Here is a 24,400-nt window from a genome sequence, read left to right as displayed (position 1 = left end):
ATATGAGCAAATCATATATATAGTTCATAAAGAGACAATAGTTCATAGTACATATAGACAGAAAATAAACTAAACAAAGTTCATAGCCTCCTACATAGCTCATAGCGCTTGCGGACAGAAAGGTCAAACAAAGTTCATGGCTTAAGGCAGACACTACATAGTGCTTAAAGACAGAAAACAGACCAAATAAAGTTCATGGTCACCACACAAAAGACAGATGTAACAACACATTGTTCTTCTTCCTTTATTACTTGTTTTACTTGGGAGTTATATTCTTCCTCTGGGTCGCTAGAGCAGTCTTGACTGGTGTAGATAGAGTCACTTGTGGCAACACCTCTAAAGCTACCAGTGCCAACTACCTGCAAAATTATCACCTAAAGATTAGAAATTGGCATATTTTTTCATGGTTTCCTACAAATGGAGAAATTGGCAGTTAAAAATGTTATCTTCTGGTTATTGGACTAGGGCTGTTTGAGGGCTGCAGTGTAATGTTTGCACTGGGTCTTTTGGGTGTATGCAGCATCTCCACTTCTACTTGCTCTTCTTCCTTCCTGATTTGTTTTTTGGCGCCCTTTTCCTGTAAAACAAGCATGAGTGCATGTACATAAAGTATCATATGGTAAATAATTATACATTTTATGCCAGTAAGCCGACACTTTACACTTCTTTTGCTATGGCCTTTCTCACCAGATCCCTTGCATGTCACTTGCCTTATGATGACCTTGGCCTTGCCCTTCTCAAGGCAAAAAGGAAACCTGTTCTTCCTTTGCCTTCTAACTCCTTCTTTTCCTGAATTGGTGGTAGCTACTTGAATCTTTTTTCCATCTCTAGCCATTGAGACTTGTCTGTGATGTTTGGAATGACACATTCATATGCTTTCTTGAAGCTCCATACACTGAAGTGGTGAGTGACAAAGTTATCCATTTTGGGCCTCCTTTGGGTTGTGATGACAGCTAAAGCATGTGAGCATGACTTGCCAGTCAGCTGCCACTCCCTACATGTGCATTCATGCTTCTCAAGGTAAACAACATGCCTAAGGATTTCCTCAATATCATAGAGCTCAATCACTTCTGTTGAAATGTCTCCCCCCTTACTGACAACTAGATGGCCTAACCCTCTATTAGTTGTATTGAGTTGGTGGATCACAATAGGAAGAATGTTACCCTCAAGCCTTTGTGATATTCTCCTTCTAGCAAACATCTTCATTGTCTTCTCCCTAATAGCATCTGCTAGGACATCTACTGGTAGATCCTTCAATTCCTTGATTCATGAGTTCCAAGATTCTGTCAAGTTATTATTGATGTAGTCACACTTTATTTCAGTTAAAAACTGCCTCCTCATCCACAGAAGGTGGTGATGTTTCTTCAGCCAGGGCCCAACTTTAGCACAAGCGTAAAGAACTTGGCTCAGATGGTGCTCATATGGACCGGTCCTATATGCTATGGCTGCAGGCTACATATGTGGACCCATAGAAGCCTGAAAGTGTTTCTTACCATCAAGTACCTAAAGCACTCCCTGTGCTCACTTGTAAGAAACACCTTCTTCACAATAGCTTCTAGGCCTTTATATGCATCTGTGTATATTGCCAAATGAGTACCATCACCTATACATCTAGCCAGTTGCTCTATAAACCAGGTCCAATTTTCTTTGGTTTCAGAACAAAAGAATCCAAATGCCACTAGGTACATCCAGTTATGGCCATCTAATGCATTAGCAGCTGCCATGTGAACATTCCATTTTCCATTTAGGGTTGTAGAGTAAAATACTAAGATAAGGTCTACAACATCTGAGGAAACCTACTATACATGGCTCGAGTGCAAAAAAAAAAATCTACTAAAATGAATTTGACATTAATTTCTTCTGTGTCTATTTCTATCACACCATCAGGGCATCTCATTTCAACATCAGCCTTGAACCTATATAGCCAATTAAAGCTCTCATCCCTATCTCCAAATATCCTATGGTAGGCCTTCTCTTTACCCTTTCACACTGTGGTATATGGGACAGTGAAAGGATAATGATATCACATAGAGGGGGTGAATATGCGTTTTTTATAAAAATTTATCCCCTTTTACTGTTGGTATAGACTTGCAGTGAAATATAAAATAATGGATTTTTCACAAGTGAAAAACCTAAATATGCTAGGTTCAACAAGTGCATAATCACCCTAAATAAGTGTGAAAGTTACAATCCTATGGTGACAAAAATTATTCAATTCTAGCAAAAGATATACAAGAAAATATTAATTGAAAAACCTTAAAAACACTGTTCACCGGAGTATCCGGGTTGAGAGCATATTGTACAGTATCTGAAGTCTCCGAGTTAAATCCGGAACCTCCGGGTTCTATACAGAATATACTCAAAACTGAAATTAAAGTACGACCAATTAGTTCTAGCTCAAAACAAAATGAAATTATATGTTCCAAGTGATGATTCCAAGTAGATCCATAAAGAAACTACAATCAACTTCACACTAGCAAATACATCGAGCAATATGCACAAATATTAGACAAGAACTCAAAAAATAAACAAACTAAAGTGGAGATACAAAGATTTATTTTCTGAAGTTCAGATTCACCATCATATATCCTATGTCTCCATTGAGGAAACTCCAAAGAGCCGAGTCTCTTTCAACCACTTTCCTAGATCCACTAGCTTTATCTCTTTCCTTGAGGATGCGAGATTGAAAGTGTATCTAGGCCTTTTATGTGGTTTTTGGCTAATTGATGATAAATGATTAAGGGACTAATGAGTTTACTGAGGTTATGAACATGTTTAAGTCCCTTGTGGAGAAGTTAAACGACATTGGCGTCTCTAAAAAAGAATAGAGAAGCGGTATGTAGTTACTTAATAGGTTTTAATTTTTTTTATTGTTGAAATTGAGTTTAGAAATGTCGTATTATCAAGAGAGATGCGTAATGATAGTATTGATGATGTCTCAGTGCTCAAAGTATCCTTTTAGAATCAAAAATTGAGAGACACGATCACCCACAGACACCGGAAAAAAGGGAAGTGTTGTCTGAACCCGGAGTCTCCGTGTTAGCTCGGACACTCCGGATTCTGGTGCCATACCTGGAGTCTCCGGGTAAAGCTCTGGGATGGGGCTCTTGGTTTGTATTTATTTTTTATCCCTGAGTCTCCGGGTTGGTCCTGATACTTCGAGTTCTGGAGCATCCAGACCCTCCAGGCAGGCTCCGGACTGTACTTTCGGCTGAGTGCTAAGTGTTACCCGGAGTCTCTGGGTAAACCCGGATACTCCGGGTTAGTTCAAAAGGTACAGTAACGGCTAGTTTTTGAAAGGGTGGGTATAAATATCCCCTCACATCTCTCTTCATTTGCTACTGAATAGCTCATGGACAAAATTATTCATTATCATTCAATAGCTCTCCTAATTCCTCTAGAGCTTTGATTTTTACAAGATTTGAAGATTAGGGTTTAGAGAGTGAGATTAAGTGCTAGAGAGCTTAAATCTCATACTTGATCACTTGAGTTTATCACCAAGCCTTTGATTTGCATTTTTTTTTCTCCTGGAGCTTTGAGCTCCTAAACGGTTGGTGTCGCCCGAATAGCACCCAATCTTGTGGAGTGCCCCGAAAAATTTGTATTACCCATCGATTTAAGTAAGCAACCCTAACTCAATCTTTGCTGTCACTTGGGTGAGGAAAGGTTTGAAAGAAACCCAGATCTTTGTGATCTCCTCAATGGAGACCTAGGCATTTCTTTGTGGAGTGGCTGAACTTTGGGAACAAATCTTTATCTTCTTTACTTCCTTGCATTTCCGTTGTTCTAGTTGAATTTGAGTGACTTGCTCCGATCTACTTGCTCGTGAGTTTGTAGCTGTAGATTGTTGGTGAAAAGATCTTTATGCATCTCTTAGAACCTGTGGTAACTCATAGATCAATCTAGACTTGCTTAAGTTTCTTTTGATTTCAAAGTTCCTGTATAGGCCGGATAATCCGGATGAACTCGAAGACTCCGGACCTCGGAGTATCCGAATTGAACCGGAGTATTCAGGTACTGTTTAATCTACTACGAAGTTTTTAATTTTCAGGAAACGCCTATTCACCCCCCTCTATGCGACATCAAGTACTTTCACGGTCTGACTGCCGGAGCTTGCAGAGAACCTCTGTTTTCCTGGAGACCGTCAAGAGGGTCGGTCTAACCGCTGGAAAGGTGAAAATGTTGTAACGGCTAGTTTTAGAGTCGTTGGTCCAGTGGCGGTCCGACCACCAGGTGAACTGCAGTCTGACCACCAGATGTGCAGAGATGTCAACTTTTGGTATAACGGTTAGTTTGGGTGGCGTGGCCTGTATATACCCCTTTTCCAGCGACTTGGAGAATCACTTTTGCCCCCCATTGAGCATACTTGAGCTAAGAAAATGTTCTCCCCACACATTTATGCATATGTTGCATAAAGAGAGGGTTGTGAGGCAAGAGTTAAGTGCATTTGCATTAGAGATTGAGCTTTATGCACTTGGTGAGAGTCGAGTTCATCTTGGCTTATTACTCTTGGAGGTTGCCGCCCCCTAGATGGCTTAGATGTGGATGCGCCATTGAGCCCTTCAAAGAAGCTTGCGAAGGAGTTACGATGGTGATTATGAGAGCCTTTGTGCACATCTTGACGGAGAGGTAAAGTGCAACTCTAGTGGAATTGAGGTAGTGAGTGGTTCATTGTATTAATCGTCTTAAGATCAAGTTGCTAATGGAGAGCCTCTTCTCGTGGTGAGAATTCCATACTTGATAGAGGAGCGGTTAAAGGTTTAAACCCACATCAACGTGGATTAGGGGTGATCGGCAAATCACCGATACCATGAGATAAACTTCGGGTGTCATCTCTTGTGCTATTGACTTCTATGTTGTGATATTTACTTTCATACAATTTACCTTGTGCGATTTATAGTTCTAGAATCATAATTGCTTACATGTCACCATAGACTACAAACCTTGATATAGACATAGAATTAGTCACTTTGTTATGCCATAGAGTTTGGGGGTTTATATGTGTTGTAACCGATTATTTTAATATTGTATTTTTATTGGTTATATCTTGCTAGAAATTTTAGAACCACCTATTCACCCCCCTCTAGTCGGCATCCTCGATCCTACAGCATGGTCCAAAATCGCAGGAAATGAAGGCGTGGAGGGAGGCCCGTAGGGGAGGTGTGGTTCTAACGCTCCCGGTGGGCGTCCATGGCAGCCAAGACGCGAAGACAATAAGGATTGATCAACAATGGTGGCGTGTGGATCGACTGCGGTTTGGCCTGATGTGGTTGGCCGTCTGCGCAGCTGTGGACGACTGGTGGTAGAGTGGTGCGGGCGGCGAGGAGAGCGGGAGGGGGTAGGAGGGCGGATGAGGGCGAGGAGAGTGGGCAGGGGCAGAGGGTGTGGTGGTGTGGGGGCGGCGACGCGTGGGCGAGGGCAGACATTGTGGGAATGAAGCGGATCCACCAAGACTGGGACGACGAGGGCCGTTATATGAAAAGGTGAAGGGGGATGAGAGGCGTGGGATGAAATGGTGAGGGGTGGGATTCAAGGGACGCGGAACTCATTAGAGATTTTAAAAGCAGTAGAGATTTTTATATAGGTTTTCGTTCGCTGCTGTTGTTTGGGCACTAAAAGGGATAAAAATCTCAGACAACAAAAATGATCTTAAAAAATCAATAAAATCATAAGAAAAAAAATAATATGAGAAACTCATTAGGAATCTGCTTCAATATCACAAGATCATGAAAATATATGAGTCCAATTAATACAAAAGTACCATATAATATCTAGCCAAGTTACTCTATGGCATTCATAGAGATGGTTCTCTCCCTCCTTATATCAACGTAGATAATTCAAAAATAAATTTTGGATCCACAAAGACGAGTCAATTTCACTAGTATAGATATCCAAACAAACACGCATACAAATTCACGAGTAGAAATATATAAACAGAAACAAAGTATATATCAATTCGCATCAGAACACAAGAGACTTTTGAACAGCCATTAGAGAAAAGAGGCTCAAATCTTTTTCTCTCTCCTATCTCTCATATCGACCAATGCTTCCACCAGCCCACTACAAGTGCTACAAATTGAAATACAAATAAAGTAATGAGCTCTTGGGACACACGTGAACATCAAGTCTTTGAGGAAGTAATAAATCACAAGCAAGATCTAGTATTTGACTTGATTTACTGGGAACAAAGTAGGATTCATATCATCTTTGTGTGAAACTCCAAAACCAATTGTGTGAAACTCAAAAACTAATATTTAACATATCATACTTGCGAGAAGATAGTTAGATCCTAGAAAATCCATGAATAGTGAAACTCTAAAATGTTCAGAGCAAAAGAGTGATACATAAATAAACTCAAACTTTTCAATGTGGCACATTTATAATACAAAACTCATAGGTACTACATGAATGAAAATAAAACTGAACACGTACAATATTCTAGGATCATAATATCTCTATGTGAACACACCGGTATTTAGATAGCAATAAAAGATTTCATAAACCATCTAGGATCATAATATCTCTGTGAATAGATGCATGCTTGACCTTCAATGCAAAACTTTTAGAGCGCATTTTCTTGAATGGGTCGGTTATAAAAGTAGTGGAATACGAGCTAGTTAAATGCATCAATCTGAGAAAACTTAAACATCGTCGTATAACCCTGCATTCAAACCTATCGGCTATGGATTACTATCAGGATGTGCCAACTCATGGTCAAACCAGCATAGACCTACATACACATTTTGTATTTAGAGTTAAACCAAAATCTTTTGGAACTACTCAGTCATAAATAAACCTATACTAAACATATGGATTAAAAAAGGTTCAATTAAACATATGGACATAGATAGAGGCTCATAAACACATAAGGGAGACAAACAACAACCTAAAATATTTGTCACCAACATAAAACTGCCAATCATTATGTGACAGTTGCAGAATCACAAGAACAAATTAGGAATTAAGACATACTACCATAAACTCCAAATATACTCACATCACTTAAATACCTTAAACTGTGAAAATTTATGGATCATTAGGAGATGGAATCAACCTGTAAATCACATTTTGAATAAAAACAGTCAGGCAGAATCCAGTCAAACGCGAACGAGCAAATGCTCGGTTGGTAAGCTCGGTGGGGAGCGAACCGCGGGTCAGAGGATCGATCCCTGGCTCTCACACCATTCACGGACACACACGGAGCATGGGGGCTCGACTCCACAGTGGAGTTTAAGCCTGGCGGGGTTCATCCCCCGCCCCGCACCTAGCCTAGGGCCTCCAATGAAAGCCGTACAGATGGGATAGCACTGTTAAAAAAAAGAGAGAGAATCCAGTCAAATGAAACCAAAAGGTAAGAGACTGAAAAGTGCAAGTAATCATCAGCATGGTTGAAAAATTGTTATATTAGAAGGTAAGAGACTATGGATCAATGGATGCAGAAAAGGTTAATAATGTGTGTGTTCGGGATCAGTCAGCACTCAGCTGCACCTCTTTGGAGACATATTTCTTTCAAAGAGAATGAGAACGACAAGATAAATAATTGGCAACGTCCTCGATAGTTAATAAAAAAATGGGGGAAAACACCAACCTGGTTTCAGATGGAGTAAACAGTAACACTCTTGCTTCTAGGAATTAGAAAATTAGGTTTGAAGTGTAAGGACGCTTATTATTAAATATCTTCTGTACATATGCACCACTCTGTAGTAGAAATCTATTGATAAGTATTCATATAACAACAAACCATATTCAGTTTTTAAATTAGAACACTGATCTTAATCACAAGATTACAAAGTCAAGAGGAAAGCATTTATCGCCTATCCCAGTATTTGTAGTCATTTTCAAAATAGAAGAGCAAAGGAACATGAATACATGCATCCTACATAAAAAACGGGTAATTTAATCCTTTCCATACCAATCTAATTTCTGACAAAACCCACTGCACTCTAGGAATTCTATTTGCACTATGAATTAAACCTCACGAGGATTGGTATCTTTTTTTTTTCTTTTAGCCTTCCGAAGTCAAAAGCACCCTACCTTTTTCTACCATCAAAGCAATTCGTCGAATACATATAACTATCATCTACTCACCGCAACAAAAAGATAACACAAACATAAGCCCGATGTAGTCGACAGATAACACAAACATAAATCCAAGAAATATCAAATTTCTACTAACCTGTCTGTTTGTAGTCGACATATTGAAATGCTCCAAAATCTAACTAATGCCTGTTTAGGCTGCGGCCGGGCACGAAGCACGTTTTGTTCCCCGCGCCCTCTCCCGTCCGCTCATAAACCATCCCAACAGAGCCGGCACGACCGGACGGTCAATGCGGCTTCCCAAACAGCTCGACCGGCCCGCGCCTTTCAGAAAGGCCATTTCTGGGTAAAGCTTGGCTTCCTTCTCGGAATGCTACGGGAAAGAACAGCTCGCCTTCGCTGTTCCATCTCGTGAAGGTTTATACAATTGCGCCTTCGCGTTTTCTCCCTGAGATTGCATCGCAGCATTGACCCGTTTCGAGGCCGTCGTGGGCGGTGCCAGAGGGAGCGCGCGATCGGCGTGAATGAACCGACCACAGGTTGGGAAACTTTGCATGACAAGCAGGCGTTTTCCTGATGAATTACCTGGACATTGCATCGTGAGGCTTGAAATAATAGCATATATAGACCTCCCAAGTTGTGATTAGAAGCTGGCCTTAATTGGCTGCCTCTGCGGTTCATCTGCATGAATTGCAACCTCATTGGGGATTCCTTTCATTTCTTGGTTTAGGAAAGCATTGCCTGGTGCTCCTGTCATTTCTGGTCTGAAACCATAACAAGAACATGTCAGTCTGAATGTCCGTCCAGGTCATCTCTCGCATTATATTTTATCAAGTTTCAGTAGGACTGTTGGAATCATGGATGAAGAAAATGATAATTCTCCAAAGGTAAGCATTCTCATGAAGTTGCAGAATCCTACATTCGTATTTCGTCCATTTAACGTGCCATTTTTATGTAGTATTTTCTGTTCCTCCACACTGCCTGCTTCTTTTTTCTTACGCAGAGCATCACAACAGAACTGAAAGTATACATGCACTGTGACGCCTGTGAAAGATCAGTACGCTGTTCTATCAAGAAAATCAAAGGTGAAGAAATGTTTTCCAAAGCACTTCTATTTATACGCTTGCCGTGTTCGTAACGTTTGATCATCTGTCCAGGCGTCGAGACGGTCGAGGTGGACAGGGATGAGAATAAGGTCACGGTGACAGGAGATTTCGAGCCGAAAGAAGTGTTGAAAAAGATCAAGAAGAAGACTGGGAAGAAGGCGGAAATATTGATCCCTGAGGAAAATGAGGAAGAATACAAGGGAGAAGAACCTTATGTTCCTTATGATGATGATGATCCAGTGCTGGACCAAGAGGGAGCAGTGGCTCATGAGTTTCAGAACCATGGGCTCGAAAGATGTGACCTCCATTATTTCGATGATGAAAACACAGAAGCATGTAGGATCATGTAGCAACAACTATAAGCAGCATATCCCCCACCAGTTTCTATGACGCCTTGGACTGTCGGGTTCTACCCTGAATCTTGATTCTAAACCAGATCGAACAAGGTATCTTTGACCTACGGTTGGGTATATACACACAACAACCTAAAAACGAGAGGAAAGATTCCATGAATCATGGTGTATGGAACTTGATTTCAGGTCGTTAGTTTAAAGTGAATATATAAAGAGTTAAACAGAACTTGGCACAACTGGCCTATTAGCTCAGTTGGTTAGAGCGTCGTGCTAATAACGCGAAGGTCGCAGGTTCGAGACCTGCATGGGCCATCTTCGGGTTTTTTTTTTCTTTACACAAGTCATATCTTTGTCCAAAATCTCCAGACAACTTTGGGCTTTCTTCCACAAAATATCAGCCAAAAAAGAAACGGATTTGCCATACATCTGCGTCGTGATTTTTTAAGGAAATCAGTCAAATTTGCTATACATCTGGCCCTAAACCAAGTAACTGGTCATTTGCTAAACACCAACAGAAATGCCTCCGTATAGAAGTTATCCAAGACTACAGTAGAAGAAAACTGCACATATTTTGAAGCATATATGATGGTTGTCGAGGAACTCATATGCGCCAACAAGGTAACAATCATTACCGAGCACAAAATATCAACCAAAAAAATAGCTAGTTTGGGACTAAGATATGCAAATTATTTTAGAAGCTACCAACATGTTCCGTCTGCAATGAAAACTGAAAATGCTCCAAGAATATATCACAGATAAGAGCTAGTTTGGGACCAATGAACTTTTCAATCAATAGCCTATAGGATTCTCTTCTTTTTTGGATATAAACCCACAGGAAAATATCCTATATGGCAACAACAAAATTGTATCCTGAAGGTACTTCCATGAGCCAACAGATAAATACTACCTTTAGCTTGATACTATAGGTCAACCTTCAAATGTGTACATCTCGATATCCAGATTTGGATTGAATGTCTCCAACAGTGTTGGCCTCTAATCCACAACCACAACACTGAGTTCAATGTCTTCAACAGCGTCATCAGAAACCTCGAATATTTAGACAGTGTATACTAGTTACATTTGTAAGAAAGCTACAATGTTGAGACCCAAAAATAACTATATGCTTCTGTGGCAACTGACCATACATAAACAAACATTACAAGTGGATCCGTACAATTAACACTGCTCAGTTTGGCTGCAAGATGTAAACCATGCAGCTACCTGAAATAATTTTACGTGTACAAAAAAAAGATGCAGCACTAATCAAGCTATCACATGCTTGTGGCTCGAGAATCCTGCCAACCCAATTGGCGAGCTCGTTGTTCCCACAGTGCTGTAAGTTTCTTCTCCTTCGAAATTGCTGCCTCAGACCTCTCCCTGGATTCCTCGCAGGTCTCTGTGGCTGCATTACACTTCTCTGCCTCTCGCTGGTATTGAGTAGCCTGTCTTTTAGCTTCAACAAGAGTGGCGTTCATGTGGTGGCTATGCTCCTCAGCAACAACCTGCTGCAGCTTGAGCTCCTCGTTGAGGAGATCGACAAATTGCTTCTCCATCTCTTTGGCAAGCTCAGGGTCATTTTTTCCACAATCTAATACATATTTCAATTCAATGTCAAATTATTAATGCAGTGAACATAAGATCTTGATAACGGCAATAGCAAGGTCAGGTAATCGTGCACAGAAAAAAAAAGTAGAGAGAAATCAAAATAATTATTAAGAAGGTGATTCAAAATATTTCATCAGTTCAGCTCTGGAAGACTGAACATTTTGGTTATGAGATACAGGAAGTATGACAATTGAGAGTGCAGGTGCAACAAGGTGAGAAGGACTTGTGCTATCTCTATGAAGCATGTGTACCATCCAAACGAGATCTATGTGGCTGAAAGAATTATGTGCAGGTGCAAAAGTGACAGTTTTAGTTGCTTAAGTTTGCTTTGTTTTTACTTATTACTCACTCCAGTCATAAATACTTGTCGTTTTGACCAAGATCCGGTCAAACTTTTAAAATTTTGGCTGTCAATAGCTTCCAAAATATTTAGTTTGAAAACATAAAAATCACACGTTTAGATTTGTCTTAAAAAATACTTTCATAATATTATATTTTTATTTGATATTATAATAATATTCTAATAGAAAATAATAGTCAAAGTTGGACATAGAAGACAGTGAAAAGTCAAAAGCGACAAGTATTTATGACCAGAGGGAGTACTTATTAGGCTGCATGACACAATAAATTAGTAAAGGAAGCATCCACCCTTTTCCTGAAACAGCAAGAAACAATCTGTGTTGGCTTGCAAAATGCTAAAGTCTCTCTGGAGTGGCCAAACAGTGCCAAAATCCAGTTGATATGTGAGGAAGTAAGTACATTTTTTCTCCTGAGCTTCAGCAAATGTGATGCATGTCAACACATACTAATGACTACAGCATCATTAGCTTTCGTATGTGGTATCTAGTTAGGGTATAGCCCATAGTCTAATACCGAATATGCATATAAAGTCCGAGCAAAGCTTACGGAAAGACATCCTTTCTCAATGATGCTAGTATGCTTTTAACAAATCACAGGTCACTCGGTAGAGCATATTATTAGACAAATCTTTGAACTTCCATGCCTATGTATTAAAGCAAGCCCTTTTAGAAATTGCAATAGTGTTTTATCTTTTATGAACCGCTTGATAAGTTAGTTTTTCTAGTATTTTGCATAGGAAGCATGCAACTATTCACATAAAACAATCTGAGGGCGAATTACAAAAGAAAAATTATTTGCTGTAAATTTTGAGAAAGAGTGTCAATTTGGACACTATATAAAATTTTACTTTCATAAGCATCAATCTGTTTGAACATCTTAGTAACAGAAAAGTGAAGAATGACACTAGTAAAATGTTATCACCCCACACAGCAAAGTAGTGACAGAAGGAAGATAAAACTCCTTTGCAGACTGAATCGATTAGTCCAGAAAGACGAACATGGCGATAAATTAACCACAATTGCTCATTTGTTATCATAGTTTTATCATGCAACTACTATAATCAACCAAATATGACGAGAATACTAGGAAATTATGAACCTCAATTAAGAAGGGGCTGTGGGGAAGAACCCAAACCTGTGATTGAGAAGTTGCCAAGCCCTGCAAAGGAAGGAAAAATGCAAAATCCTCGGTCAGTAATAGGGACTTGGATGCAACCGGGAGCTTTCAAGGTAGAACTCACAACTAAATCGGCTTATAATTTGTTCATATGCATTTGGTACTTGTACTACGCAGTCACATTACACATAAGCAATAGAAATCCGACCTAAAGACTGAATTTTTATCCAACGGGCTATGCGTAGGATAATCTTCCAGTACAGATCATACGACGACGGTTGCAAGATCTGACAAGAAGAACGGAATCAGAGAGCTCACCCGGGGCGATGGACTGGAGGGAGAGGGGCTGCGGGCAGTCGCAGCTGCAGAGCGGGCATGAAGGTGAGGCCGCCGAGGCGGCAACGGAGGAGGCCCGGGAGGACGAGAACCCCTTCTTGTAGCGCCAGTAGAAGGCGGGGCCGGAGACGCCGAGCGCGGAGGCCACGGCCAAGATCACCAGGCACCACCGCCCGCAGGCCGCCGCCGCGCGGCGCCCCCCGCCACCCGCCATCGCCGGCCGCGGAAGCGCGCGCGCTCGCTCGGGTAATGCGGGGTGAAGATCGGTGCGGCTCGTGACCGCCGGTTGTGCTGTCGCGTCGTCGCGCGGCGTGCGAGCCTGTGAGTGTGACCGCGTGTGATTTCGTCGTGTTTTGGCTGGGGCGCGGTGGTGGTCGACTGGTCGTGGTGGGGTTGGGGTTGGGGTGGTGAGACGAACACTGGAACAGGCAGTGGGGTGGGGAGAGTGTGGGAAATGAGCTAATTGCGGGTGGTGCTGCGGAAAATGGCTGGTGCACGCGGACTGGAGCCCCAGCTAGACGCGGATTTCCAGCAAATCGATTGGCAAGATGACCGCCGCCGCCGCCGCGAGAGAGATTGAGGGGAAGGGATTTGTTAACGTTGGTGTTGGGAGTGAACTTGCCACTACCACAAGTGTGGGGATGGACCCAACTTCTACGGTTCTACGTTCTCTACCCGGTGGACGACTCCGGGAATGTTTGGTGGCAAGGCAACTCTCTCTGCCTCGGCTGCCTGCTAGGGGAAGGAGGCTAAACGTGTAGGAACGAGAATGATGATTAGAGGAGGTGAATATGTGTCTCAATAAATTTCTTTCGAAATAGATCGTCTTTTACTATTTCTTACCTAACACACCTCAAAACGTTCAAGTGAAAGCAAAAGAATTAAAGAGACAAAGCAAGAAGACTACTTCCATGGCAACATAACTCCATAGATGGAATATGAACCATAGGTTCCATTCAGAATTATTCCATATGTCTTTGTGCACAAAAACTCGCAACTTCTAAAAAAACTAGATAAGATGGACACCAGACAAGGTTATCCTCCAAAATGATAGTTTAGTGGCAAGGGGACTCAAGACCCGCTCAAATACATGAGTATGTGAGTATTTAAGCTACTAGCATCAAGAAAAACAACCCTGCAAAGGTGAAATATTGTAGCTCGAAGAAAAAAATCACCGAGCAAAAACACATCTTTAAATTGATGATCTAGAGACAAGGGTACTCAAGACCCATGAGCATATACTCGTATATGAGTTTTTATACCTCTAGCAACAAAAAGAATGATCTCACAATATGCTGAAATTTCAGCCCAAAAATCAAAACGAAAATCAAAACCGAAAATCGAAAAACTTACAAACTTGCAAGAGAACCAATAGAGAGAAACTAGAAGGAGGGGAATTCAAGCATATGCAAAAATATAAACTTAATTACTCAAAGAGGTCAGCCCTATTTTAAACGGATTACAAAGATTTATCTCTCAAAACTCTCACCTATTACATAGGCTAAGTATTCATTCTTCTCTCCTCTAAAAACCTAACTCTAAGGCTCTCAAATGAGTGGCACAAGGGGGCTCAAGTGTCTGGTTCAAAGCTCTCTTTAGCCATATCCCTCTATTTATAGGCCTAAGAAACTTGGTCCTTAAGTTTCCTAGCTTTTCCCCAAAATACCTCTCTCTTGTAGTGCACTTCTACCTATCACCGAGGGTATTTTGGTCCATTTTCTTTTTCATTCATCGGACGGCTACGGCGTCTTCACGACTTAGCTTCGCCTCGACGCAAGCTTCGCGATGGTACCACATACTCCTTCAGTCCTCCCATATTTTTTAGGCCAAACCGCGAAACCGCCTGCATGCTTCTCAAAGCGTGACTCACCGCCTTGCTTACACCTTAGGCAAGCGCTTCGATGTCGAAGCGTGTATTCCGTCATGCGATCCTGACCGCCGGTAAGTCTCTCCCGCTCCCGATCCCTCTGGCCGTCTTGTCACTTGTATCGGCATCCCCTTCACTTGACTTTGTCAACACGCCGTCTCCATCCGCCTTCAATGCTTTGCTTGACCTCCACGTGTTCAGCTAGGATCACCCTTGACTCCGTCCGGCCTCCTCGATCGTATGGCACCAAGCACTCCGCTTAACCCCGATCATCCCGCCGTCGACCGCTAAGTTGCATCCATCACCTGCACACAATGAGACAAGCAAACATATATCTCCAACTCCAATTCCAATTAATCCATAATCATTATGCTCAGCTGAAATCTCAAATCAATTCAAATCACATCAAAGCTCATGCAAAATGAAGATCATCAAACCAAATAAATAACAATGTCAATTACTCATCATAAGAAAACCAAGACACATTTCAACTTGGTTTCTCAAAATGTCTGTTTGTTTCAGTTTTTATTTCTGATTTCTCTGAAAAATTATGTTTTTAATTTTAACAGTTAGATTTTATAATAATTTTTTAACTTCTCAACACACTACTTTAAAAAAGCTAATTTAGTTCATTTCATTAGAAGCAGCCTTCCAGCTTCTTCAAAAATTATTTTTCAGCAAACCCATTTATTTAGATTTTTGTTTTCTGAGATTCTAACAGAAACAGAAATAAAAAAACAACCTGAAATAAACAGTCTCTAAGCCTTCTACCCTGCGCATTGAAAACCTCTCTTCAATTTTTAAGCATAAGTGGGAAGACTCCCTACCTGATGGTTCAGGATCCACCACAGCTGCCCTGCTGTGCATCGTGTACACGCAAACCCGGTCCTGCGATTGGCGGTCCACCATCGTGCGAGCTTCGGCGACTACCAGCACGCGATCGATGGGGAGCGAAGCATGCAGCCAGCGAGTAGCTTGGCCAGGCACAGTACTACGGTCTTGGCGATGGAATGTAGCTTAGGGGTCGTGACATGATTTGGGTCGATCCCCAATTTGGTGCTTCGCCCACGAGAAATCAAATGCCCAGTTCGACCGAGGTCAATAACGTTTTCCATGCATGCGATGAACCAAACGGTTGTTTAGCAAAATCTCAATTGAAGCTTACACGCTGATTTAACATACCTGGCTCTCATAAAACAAATGGTAGCCGGGTAACACCTGGTAATTGTCACGGCATGGAAATGCTGAATCACACAAGTTATCAAACACACCTCAAAATAATCAAGCGGCTGCTATAGCGCTATGCCTACATCAACAAGACACCACCTAATGCACACTAAACGCTACTGACCTATCTATAATCTATCACAAAGAAGCACCCTGTATTTCAGATAATTCATTCACAAGAACATACAACCGACCTTGATCCGACCTGGATAGCCAATGTCACGCAGCTGAGACACACATCCGAACTTTGCCAACCAAACTATTGATCGATTCGCACACCAAGAATGCACTGCACAAGATGAGTCAGGTATGGTTCCGCCTGTGAACTGTTGCTCAGTGTAGGCACAAGGCTTTGGAGCTCCGAATTGAATGTTGCTTCGAATTTCCTGCAGCAGACAGAGCAATATGATATTATATGATACTGACCTAGTATTTTTATCTGAACCCTTCGCAGATAAACAGAGATATGGGATACATACAAGATTGACTCTGACATCACAACATTCTCTGATGCTAGTTTCAGTTGCTGGTCTTTGTCTTGTGATTTATTTATTCTTGACCTTGACTTTCCAGATTTTGATGTACTCTCAGGATTAGCAACTTCGATCGATGGCATGAGGAGTTGGATGGAAGTGGCATACTGGAGGCATAAAGCTTTCAGGTTCTCAACTTTCTGCGCACGCAAATAAATGGTATAATAAGCCTTGATAAATAAATGGGATAATAAGCATTGATTCTTCATAACTCTTAAATATTATATGACCTCAGGGGGGCAGTTCAGAGGGAAGGAAATATAGTTATAAGCAAACTAATCCACTGGTTTAGCTATCCAAATGTATGGAACTTGAGAGTTGATAAAAGGTATTGGACCAAAAGTAACTTTTTTCATCTTCTTTTCTTTTAGTTTTAAGAAAAAGCAAAAAGCACAGACCATAAGGAGTTCAGGCAACAACAGCAAGCATTCTTTTAGACACTTCTGGAGGAAGAAATCGTGGATCTGGATGACCTGTAGGCAGCATTACATCCAAGGTAATTTAATCAGCAGCGTTAGCGTTGAGATCAACTTCAAGTGTACGAACTAAGTTAAAAACCTCATCTATGCTCCTTGCAGTTTGAAGGCGATCGTGCATCAAATGCCAATTTGGCTCAAGAACCTGGGGACCAACAGAGTAATTTAGCATTTTTCTCACCGTGGTAACAGTTAGTATGGTGTTATGTGTGGGTTACCTCAAACGTTAGATAATGCAGAAGGCTATTTACAAACTTGAGCATGCTTCCACAAAGAATTGATGACCGTAGAATTGGTGTTCCAAGAATCTTGACAGAACAGAATACCTGTTTAAGAGTTTATATCCAGTCAATGATGGTCTACATAAATATAATGTTAACTGATTTTACGGGATAGAAAAAGGTTTATTCATACTTGTTGAATTTGCCATGCTTGACATAGTTGGCGACTAACATGCTTGCAATGAAACAATAGGCGAAAGATCAATTGGTATTTAGTCAAAGCCTTCCTTGAAATTACTAGAGATAGTGGCCACTGAACCTGCAATGTAGAACAGGTATTTCATTTCACTAACACAAGACACATCATAATGAGGAAACTTTAAAACAAACTAGAAACAAAACCTTGTAGCCAAGGCAGAATGTTTCCAAGCCAGTGATGCTTAATTGCATTGACTGGTCAACAATTGCTGCAGCAAGCTTGTCTGAGGGGTAACCACAATCCAAGTCTTTCAGAGTGGTCAGCTTCTTCAGGAGGGAACTTCTTTCCTGTTGAGCGCATGTGTAAAGAAATATGATAATAGAAAACACAGTATAGTTTGACAAGACCTAGATAATCTTTACCACGCAACATGTCAATTCTTCATGACTTGGATCTGAAGCAGCTGCTGTACTTCGCAAAGCAATGTCAAGCAGAGACTGCAAGGTACAACGAATAAGAAACGAATAACACAAAACGAGTCTAGAGTCAGCTTATCATAACCAAAGCTGCCAAAATTCTGTTTTTGCCACAACAAGAAACAAACAGGTAATATTATGCAAGAGGGGACCTGAAGTTTTTCAGCAGATATTTCTTCCGGTTTCTTCATAAGCTCCTCTCGAGCAATATCCATGAAATGAACTAAAAAGTCACCCTGAAAAACTAGAGAAAACAAATAAGACAAATAGTGCAAAGAAAATCGATAGAAATGATCAAAACTAAATTGGGCAACATAACATTCGTTATTCATGGCATTGTTAAGGACTGTGTCATTCACAATTTCATATAACATAATACAGAGATTATTTTCTGTATTTTAATAGACTCTCTACACATATTATGCCAAAGCATAAAACACAAGCATACATATATATCAGCTATAAGTCAGCAAGTACTGATATAGAGCAATAACAAAAAAGTTATCAAGAGTAAATATTCTCCATATTTTTCTGCATACTTGGTCAAGGAGTAGATAGCGCTTCAGGGACCGCAGTTTCCCGATGAGATCATACTGCACAATTAATGCAATGAAATTAGCAGGCTCGCTTAGAAGAGAATGAAATGTAACAGTAAGTTTACTATAAACAGTGATTACCTTATCTTTCATCAGAGTCAATAATTCACTGCTTGCAAAATCATAGGCAGATTTAATGCATTCAAGATATTGGTGGTTTGAACCAAAGCTCATAAGCTTAGAATTTTCTGATAAGGAAACCTACATAAAATATTCAAATAAGAGTGTTATTGTAAGTCATACAAATAAATAGCATAGCATTTAATGGTTCTACATCAGAAAATAATCATTCATACCTGAACATTGTGCCCACATTCTCTCATAACATTAAGATATTTTCCAGTTGTCAGAATCGTGGCAGCAACATTAGTAAGGAAACTAGGAATGCCGTCTTTTAGGCTGTATCGCTGCTGCCAATATTTGGCATCATAATCTTGAGTGAGACTCTCCTAGCAAAGCCAAAAAGAAAGGAAATAAAACAAGCACCTGGTTAACATAAGAAGAAACTAGGCTCAACGTTTTAGGCTAATAAAGATTCAAAATTCTAGAAGTCGGCAGGTACCTTTTGCAGAGATTTGTTTTCAGCAATGAAGAATTCACCATAAGGGTCATCTATAACACCCTCATACACCCACCTAATATGAAACAAATTATAAGCAGAAACTATAGGAACACAGCAAGCAATCAAACCAGAAAAGGTGCATAAGAATTACAAAATGTGTATTGACTTCAGCTTAAATCTGGGAGCTAGCAAACAGTTGAAAAGGTGCATTACTCCAAAAGACAAACTAGAAAGAAGCTATAAACAATCATGAACCTTTCTAGCATCCTGAGGTATGCTGCACTTGCATATTCTGTCATCTTCTCCAGTAAGGACCGAACAGCACTATCACCACCCATTGCCTTTGCCTGAGTACAAACATATGACAGATGCATTAAATGTTTTAAATAGCTAATCATGTGGATCAGAGTGAAAAGTCTATGAGAAACATGTGCATTAAGAAACCACTACTATTGAAGAAATGTGCTCCACAATGAGAAGACAAGAGGGGCTGACCAGGTCAATTTGGCTTAGATTTATGCAGACCATAGTACCAGATAGAGGGAGGGAGGGAGAAAAAATCTCAGGGGCATAAACTACTCCTAAAATGTACCTGGCTTTGAAGTAGATTAAGTGTCGCAGAACCACTGGTATTATTGGAGGTAGCCTTCTCGACTAGAACTGCCAGTGCATTCAATGAACTCATCATCCTCTGCAAAGAGAACATATGACTTTCAGTGCTTAAAACAGTAAGATCAAGGTAAATACAAACAAAGAAGACTCACCTGACAAAAGAACCATAATCCTTGAACAGAAAGCCTTCCAAGACGGAATTGGTGCTCCAGTTGAGCAACCATCGCCTCATAATCCTGATGACATTTTTTATAAAAAGAAACTCTTAATGACTCTGAGAAAACTGCACAAGTTACATATAATAACCAATACTGACATAGACTATTCCTGAGGACAACATACTTAAGAAGGTAATTGCCTATCGATGGGATTATCTTAGAACCAATACAATTCAAGCAGATTTTTCCGCGCAGAAGACAAGTGAACACTCGAACCCATGATACAGTTATTATTAGAACCTCTTTGTTTTTTTTTTTTTGGTCAACTTTTCAAATAGAAGAAAGCTTGTAATAGTATACATGGCAAACTCAAAGTTTTCTTAACGGTGCTTCAATGCTCTCCAGAAAAAGTGAAAAAGCACATGTTTTAAAGCAGATCGAGGGTCTGATTTGCAACCACCCTGTGCTCCACTACTAATGGCCTGTTTGGCAAAGCTCGCTCCAAGGTACCCCTAGCTCCAAGAATTCATGGAGCTGGAGCTGGGGCTACACCAGGGGTGTTTGGATGAGTCATCTTGTTTATATTTTAGACTAAAATAGATGCTTAAACCACTTCATTTCAACCTACAAACTCCAAATTTGAGCTGGAGCCCTGTTAAACGGAGCCTAATAGTACTGCTTCAAGATTTGCACAACAACTCTCGGGAGAACAAAGAAGCACTGATTGAGTTTCCTTTCTATAGATAAAGATTCTACCAGTAGGAATGCCCTCAGAGCTGCAGCCAAAGCATGGTTGACCAGACCATTCTTGAAATGTGACCTGGACTCCACAAAGTGGCTTACCAACACAAAATCCTCGCATAAGGGGAAGATTTGGCGAGTTAACTCCTGCCAGAGATAGATCAGTTAAGTACCAACCATATTCGTTTCTGTATGTGTGACAATTGACTGTACGTACACTCAAAGGTTACCTGGAGTGCAAGGTCCATAGAAGAATCGATCTGGAAGACAACATAGCCCTCTTTTCCCCGTACTCTCTTAATAGAAATATACCGTCCCTCAATACCCACCAGAGCTGATAGCAAATCATCAATGACCAAAAGCTCCTGCATCGCAAGTATAGCTGCTACATTGAAGAAACTTCTTACAGTTTAAAGTCTAATCCCAGCTCTCTAACAACAGTAAAAGTGCAGATACAAACCTCATGAAAAAACTGAAAGTTAGACACAAGCTCATGACATTTCACAACATCGCATTTAAACCCTCATTTTTCTAAGAACTACCAGCCGACAAACCTGGAGCTCCAAATGCAAATTTTCTTTAACATGCACTCAACCGAAAATCACGTATTTGTAACATTAAAGTGTCTTAAACTATCTCCAGAGCCACACTCAGTGACCAGTCGAACCAAAATATCGAGAGCATAGTCTTAACTAAGTACCATTACACTGTGACAAAGGACACATCATTCGCGCAGCTCCAGGAGGTAGACAATCTTACAGACCAAAAAATATATATACCAATGGCATTCTAATTACCACAGCTGCAAATTCGAACTAAGATCCACAACGATCCAAATTCACAAGTTAGTGACAAATAACAAACACATCAAATCCTCCCTAGCTAATTCCCAAATCACAGAGCTCGAATTCAAAGCCCATAACTGAAACCTAAACCCTAACCCCAGTTGATGGAAAAAAGTCACTTGAAGCTCAATTCCACAGGCTAAACCCAAGCCCCGCTTACCTGCACCGAAACGGCGTACGATCCGATGACGCTCCCGGTGCCGGCGCCGGCGCCGCGGCTGCAGATTCACACCAACTTCAGGCATCAGAGACCACCCGGGGCAACAACAACCATAAAGGTGCTCGCCGTCCCCAAGCCACCCGAATTCAGACGCAGTCCTACCTGAAGGCGTCGAGGGAGAACGGCTTGGATCCAGCCGCCTGCGCCGCCGCAGCTACCTTCGCCTCCTGCCAGAGAACGCGAGGGAGGTTAGGCAGAGACGGATGCGGTAATGCTGGCAGTAGGGGGAAAGGGGAGTACCTGGTGGAAGCGGCCGGTGAGGTACGGACGCTCCAGGTTCCAGCGCGGGGTCGCCGGCGCGGGATCCATTTCGAGGCGGCCGGTGCAGTGGAGCCGAGCAGTGAGGGAGAAGCAGAAGCTAGGACCTGTTTGGTTCTAGACCCAAAAGGTCTGACCAAAATTTGACATTGCTAACTTATGCGCGGAGCCAAAACGTGGACAGTGTAAAGAAAAAATGTTATTTAGATAATAGTTGTGCTAAATATTGTCACAACTATCAATATGATATGTGAGGGGTCTATGTGTCATAAATTTTTTCCTCATTAAAATATAGTAATATGAGATTTTATTTTATAGATAAAATCACAAGGAATATCATGATACAAACAAATTGCAAATTATTTTTATGGTTGAGTAGGTATTAGCATTTGAAGTTTGATAATAAAAAATTTTGAACTACGTGTAAGTAAATGGCTGCTGGCGCATCATCTACGGGATGGTTGGTGGCCCGCATCAATGACGCGAGTCGGCTGTTTAATATAGCTAGCACCCACCAAAATTTCGTGGACTGACTAAATTTTGGTTTCAAACCAAACAACCGTCAAATTTTTAGAATAGACTAAAATTTGGCTTGGCTTATCCAGACCTGAAACCAAACACGCTCTAAGAGCCAAAGCTAAAAATTGAGCATGTCAAAATTGAGGTAATGTTAAAATTGGGTAAATATAATAATGTTTAGTTTGAGATTAAGTTGAAATTTTGGTCGATCAAAAATTGAAACAGCTATTTTAGATGTTAAAATTTTATCTAACTTTGCTATAATTGGACGGCCAAATTTTTTGAGATACAGTCAGATTTTGATCTTGATCTAAATCGGAGCTAATTTTTTTTAGACGTGATCAAATTTGAACTTGTTTCTTGAGTCAAGAAACAAACATCCTAGCAGGGAGACACAGGAAGGCGTTCCCGCTTGCCGCGAACGAAGCCGTGGCAATTGCTGGGCCGACCATGCAGCCATGCTACTAGGCCACGCTTGCGCCAGCCTGCGTCTGAGCTCTGCTAGGCCGCTATGACATTTGGCCCTTGCGGAGAACATATACTGAATCTTAGGGTTTTTTTTTAAAGAATGGAGGGGGTGCAAAGTGATATCAAAGATCACTAAGGTCCTGTTTGGCTCTGCTCCAGCTCCACGAATTCGTGGAGCACCATTTCTCTAGCTACATGAATTAGTAGAGTTGGAGCTGGAATTTTTTAAAATTTTGCAGTGTATCTATTTTATTTTCATTTTAGACTAAAAAATACAGTTTCAGCTCTAGCTCTATAGATTTTGTGGAGCTAAAAAAATCCAGCTCCATAAATTTCGTAGAGCTGGAGCAGTTCCAAATAGGACCTAAGTCGTGATAATGAAATGATCCATCGAGTGTGAGTATGATGCGATAGAGGATACTTTTGAGTAAGCATTCGCTAAAAGAGTGCATTTTACAACAAGTTTGCATTTCTTTCTTAAAAAAAGACACATATTTTCGTATGTGTGTATAGCCTGCATTGCATTTGTTGTGTATCAACTAATCGTATATGCGTCATATGCAGTAATATGCCTGCCATTTTCTCTTTTGTTTGTTGGCTTCTCTATATAAGCAAAGGTCCCTCTCCTTTTGGCATGAAATTTCAGGCAGAGAGTGACTAGGACTTAGGCCGTGTTTGTTTGAGCTTCTGCTTTTGAGCTTCTTTGAAAAGCAGTGCTTTTGGCTTTTCTGAAAAGGTGCTTTTGGAAATAGGTTGTTGGCTTCTACAATAAATTTTTGGCTTCTCAGCACATAGCTTCTCAGAGAAGCACATCTCAGCGAGCTTCTCAGCTTTAGTTCATTTTCCTCAGAAACAGGCTTCTGGCTTCTCCAGAAGCCACTTCTCCAGAACCTCGTTTGTTCTGGCTTCTGGCTTCTGCCAGTAGCAGAAGCAGTTTCAGAAGCAGCAAACAAACACAGCCTTAAAGCACGGTGAATACGACAGAATCAAGACTACACAATTGAGAGCAAAATCAATAAGTTGCGATGTACAAAATAATCTCCAAAGCCTCGCGTTGTGACTGACTAGTGCCTTTTATGCCTAGCTAATCTAGCACACGGAGAAGTGGAGAGGAGTGGAGGAAGCGAGAGGAAAAGGGGTTATATTACATAGGGGCTAGAGGTCGAAAGAATAACTGGGCCGGCTCAGTTGGCCCAAAATTAGAGGGGACGATAATCTAAAACTCCGCAGACCAACTAGGTAACCTAATATGTTATTGTTAGCCCTCCTATATATCTCTACACCTCTTTTGTGCCCCTCTCTACCGCCGCCACCTATCATATACATCTTGCCTGCCTCCTCTGCATCCATCGTCTTTCTCTTCTCTCTTGCATCTACCACCGTAAGTGCTTTTGTCCACTTCCTATATCCCTTTTTTGTTGGATTACATGCTTCAACAAAGAGATTAGTCGAGATGTGAGAAGAATGTCTGGATATCAATTTTGATAGAACGATCAGGAGAGAGGGAAG

At 41.0% G+C, this 24,400-nt stretch overlaps 3 protein-coding genes and 1 non-coding gene across 4 annotated transcripts; 2 read left to right on the top strand and 2 right to left on the bottom strand.

Annotated features, from left to right (window-relative positions):
- The first annotated feature begins 8,894 nt into the window (after positions 1-8,894).
- Positions 8,895-9,493, top strand: LOC133889529 (heavy metal-associated isoprenylated plant protein 19-like). The gene is made up of 3 exons (XM_062330017.1): positions 8,895-8,924; positions 9,041-9,122; positions 9,195-9,493. Exons 1-3 carry the CDS (start codon positions 8,895-8,897, stop codon positions 9,491-9,493), a joined length of 411 nt encoding a protein of 136 aa, XP_062186001.1.
- A 241-nt stretch (positions 9,494-9,734) lies between these two features.
- Positions 9,735-9,808, top strand: TRNAI-AAU (transfer RNA isoleucine (anticodon AAU)). The gene has a single exon. It is a non-coding gene; the product is annotated as a tRNA-Ile (tRNA).
- A 710-nt stretch (positions 9,809-10,518) lies between these two features.
- Positions 10,519-13,548, bottom strand: LOC133888310 (uncharacterized). Its single transcript, XM_062328495.1, has 3 exons — positions 12,896-13,548; positions 12,596-12,619; positions 10,519-11,084 (listed from the first exon to the last, which is right to left on the bottom strand). The coding sequence occupies exons 1-3, from the start codon at positions 13,125-13,127 to the stop codon at positions 10,768-10,770; spliced, it is 573 nt and encodes a 190-aa protein (XP_062184479.1). The 5' UTR covers positions 13,128-13,548; the 3' UTR covers positions 10,519-10,767.
- Positions 13,549-15,903: 2,355 nt separating this feature from the next.
- On the bottom strand, positions 15,904-22,031 carry LOC133888308 (gamma-tubulin complex component 2-like). The gene is made up of 21 exons (XM_062328494.1): positions 21,887-22,031; positions 21,749-21,813; positions 21,587-21,644; positions 20,812-20,946; positions 20,597-20,728; positions 19,835-19,918; positions 19,663-19,761; positions 19,326-19,417; positions 19,071-19,143; positions 18,805-18,957; positions 18,590-18,709; positions 18,452-18,505; positions 18,065-18,148; positions 17,859-17,933; positions 17,640-17,783; positions 17,431-17,556; positions 17,235-17,342; positions 17,099-17,161; positions 16,939-17,013; positions 16,487-16,680; positions 15,904-16,393 (listed from the first exon to the last, which is right to left on the bottom strand). The coding sequence occupies exons 1-21, from the start codon at positions 21,953-21,955 to the stop codon at positions 16,267-16,269; spliced, it is 2,130 nt and encodes a 709-aa protein (XP_062184478.1). The 5' UTR covers positions 21,956-22,031; the 3' UTR covers positions 15,904-16,266.
- Positions 22,032-24,400: the final 2,369 nt, after the last annotated feature.

This window comes from Phragmites australis, chromosome 13, assembly GCF_958298935.1.
Source record: "Phragmites australis chromosome 13, lpPhrAust1.1, whole genome shotgun sequence".
Taxonomy (NCBI): Eukaryota; Viridiplantae; Streptophyta; class Magnoliopsida; order Poales; family Poaceae; genus Phragmites; species Phragmites australis.
Note: the sequence above shows the minus strand (reverse complement) of the source record. Positions and strands in the feature narration are given on the sequence as shown.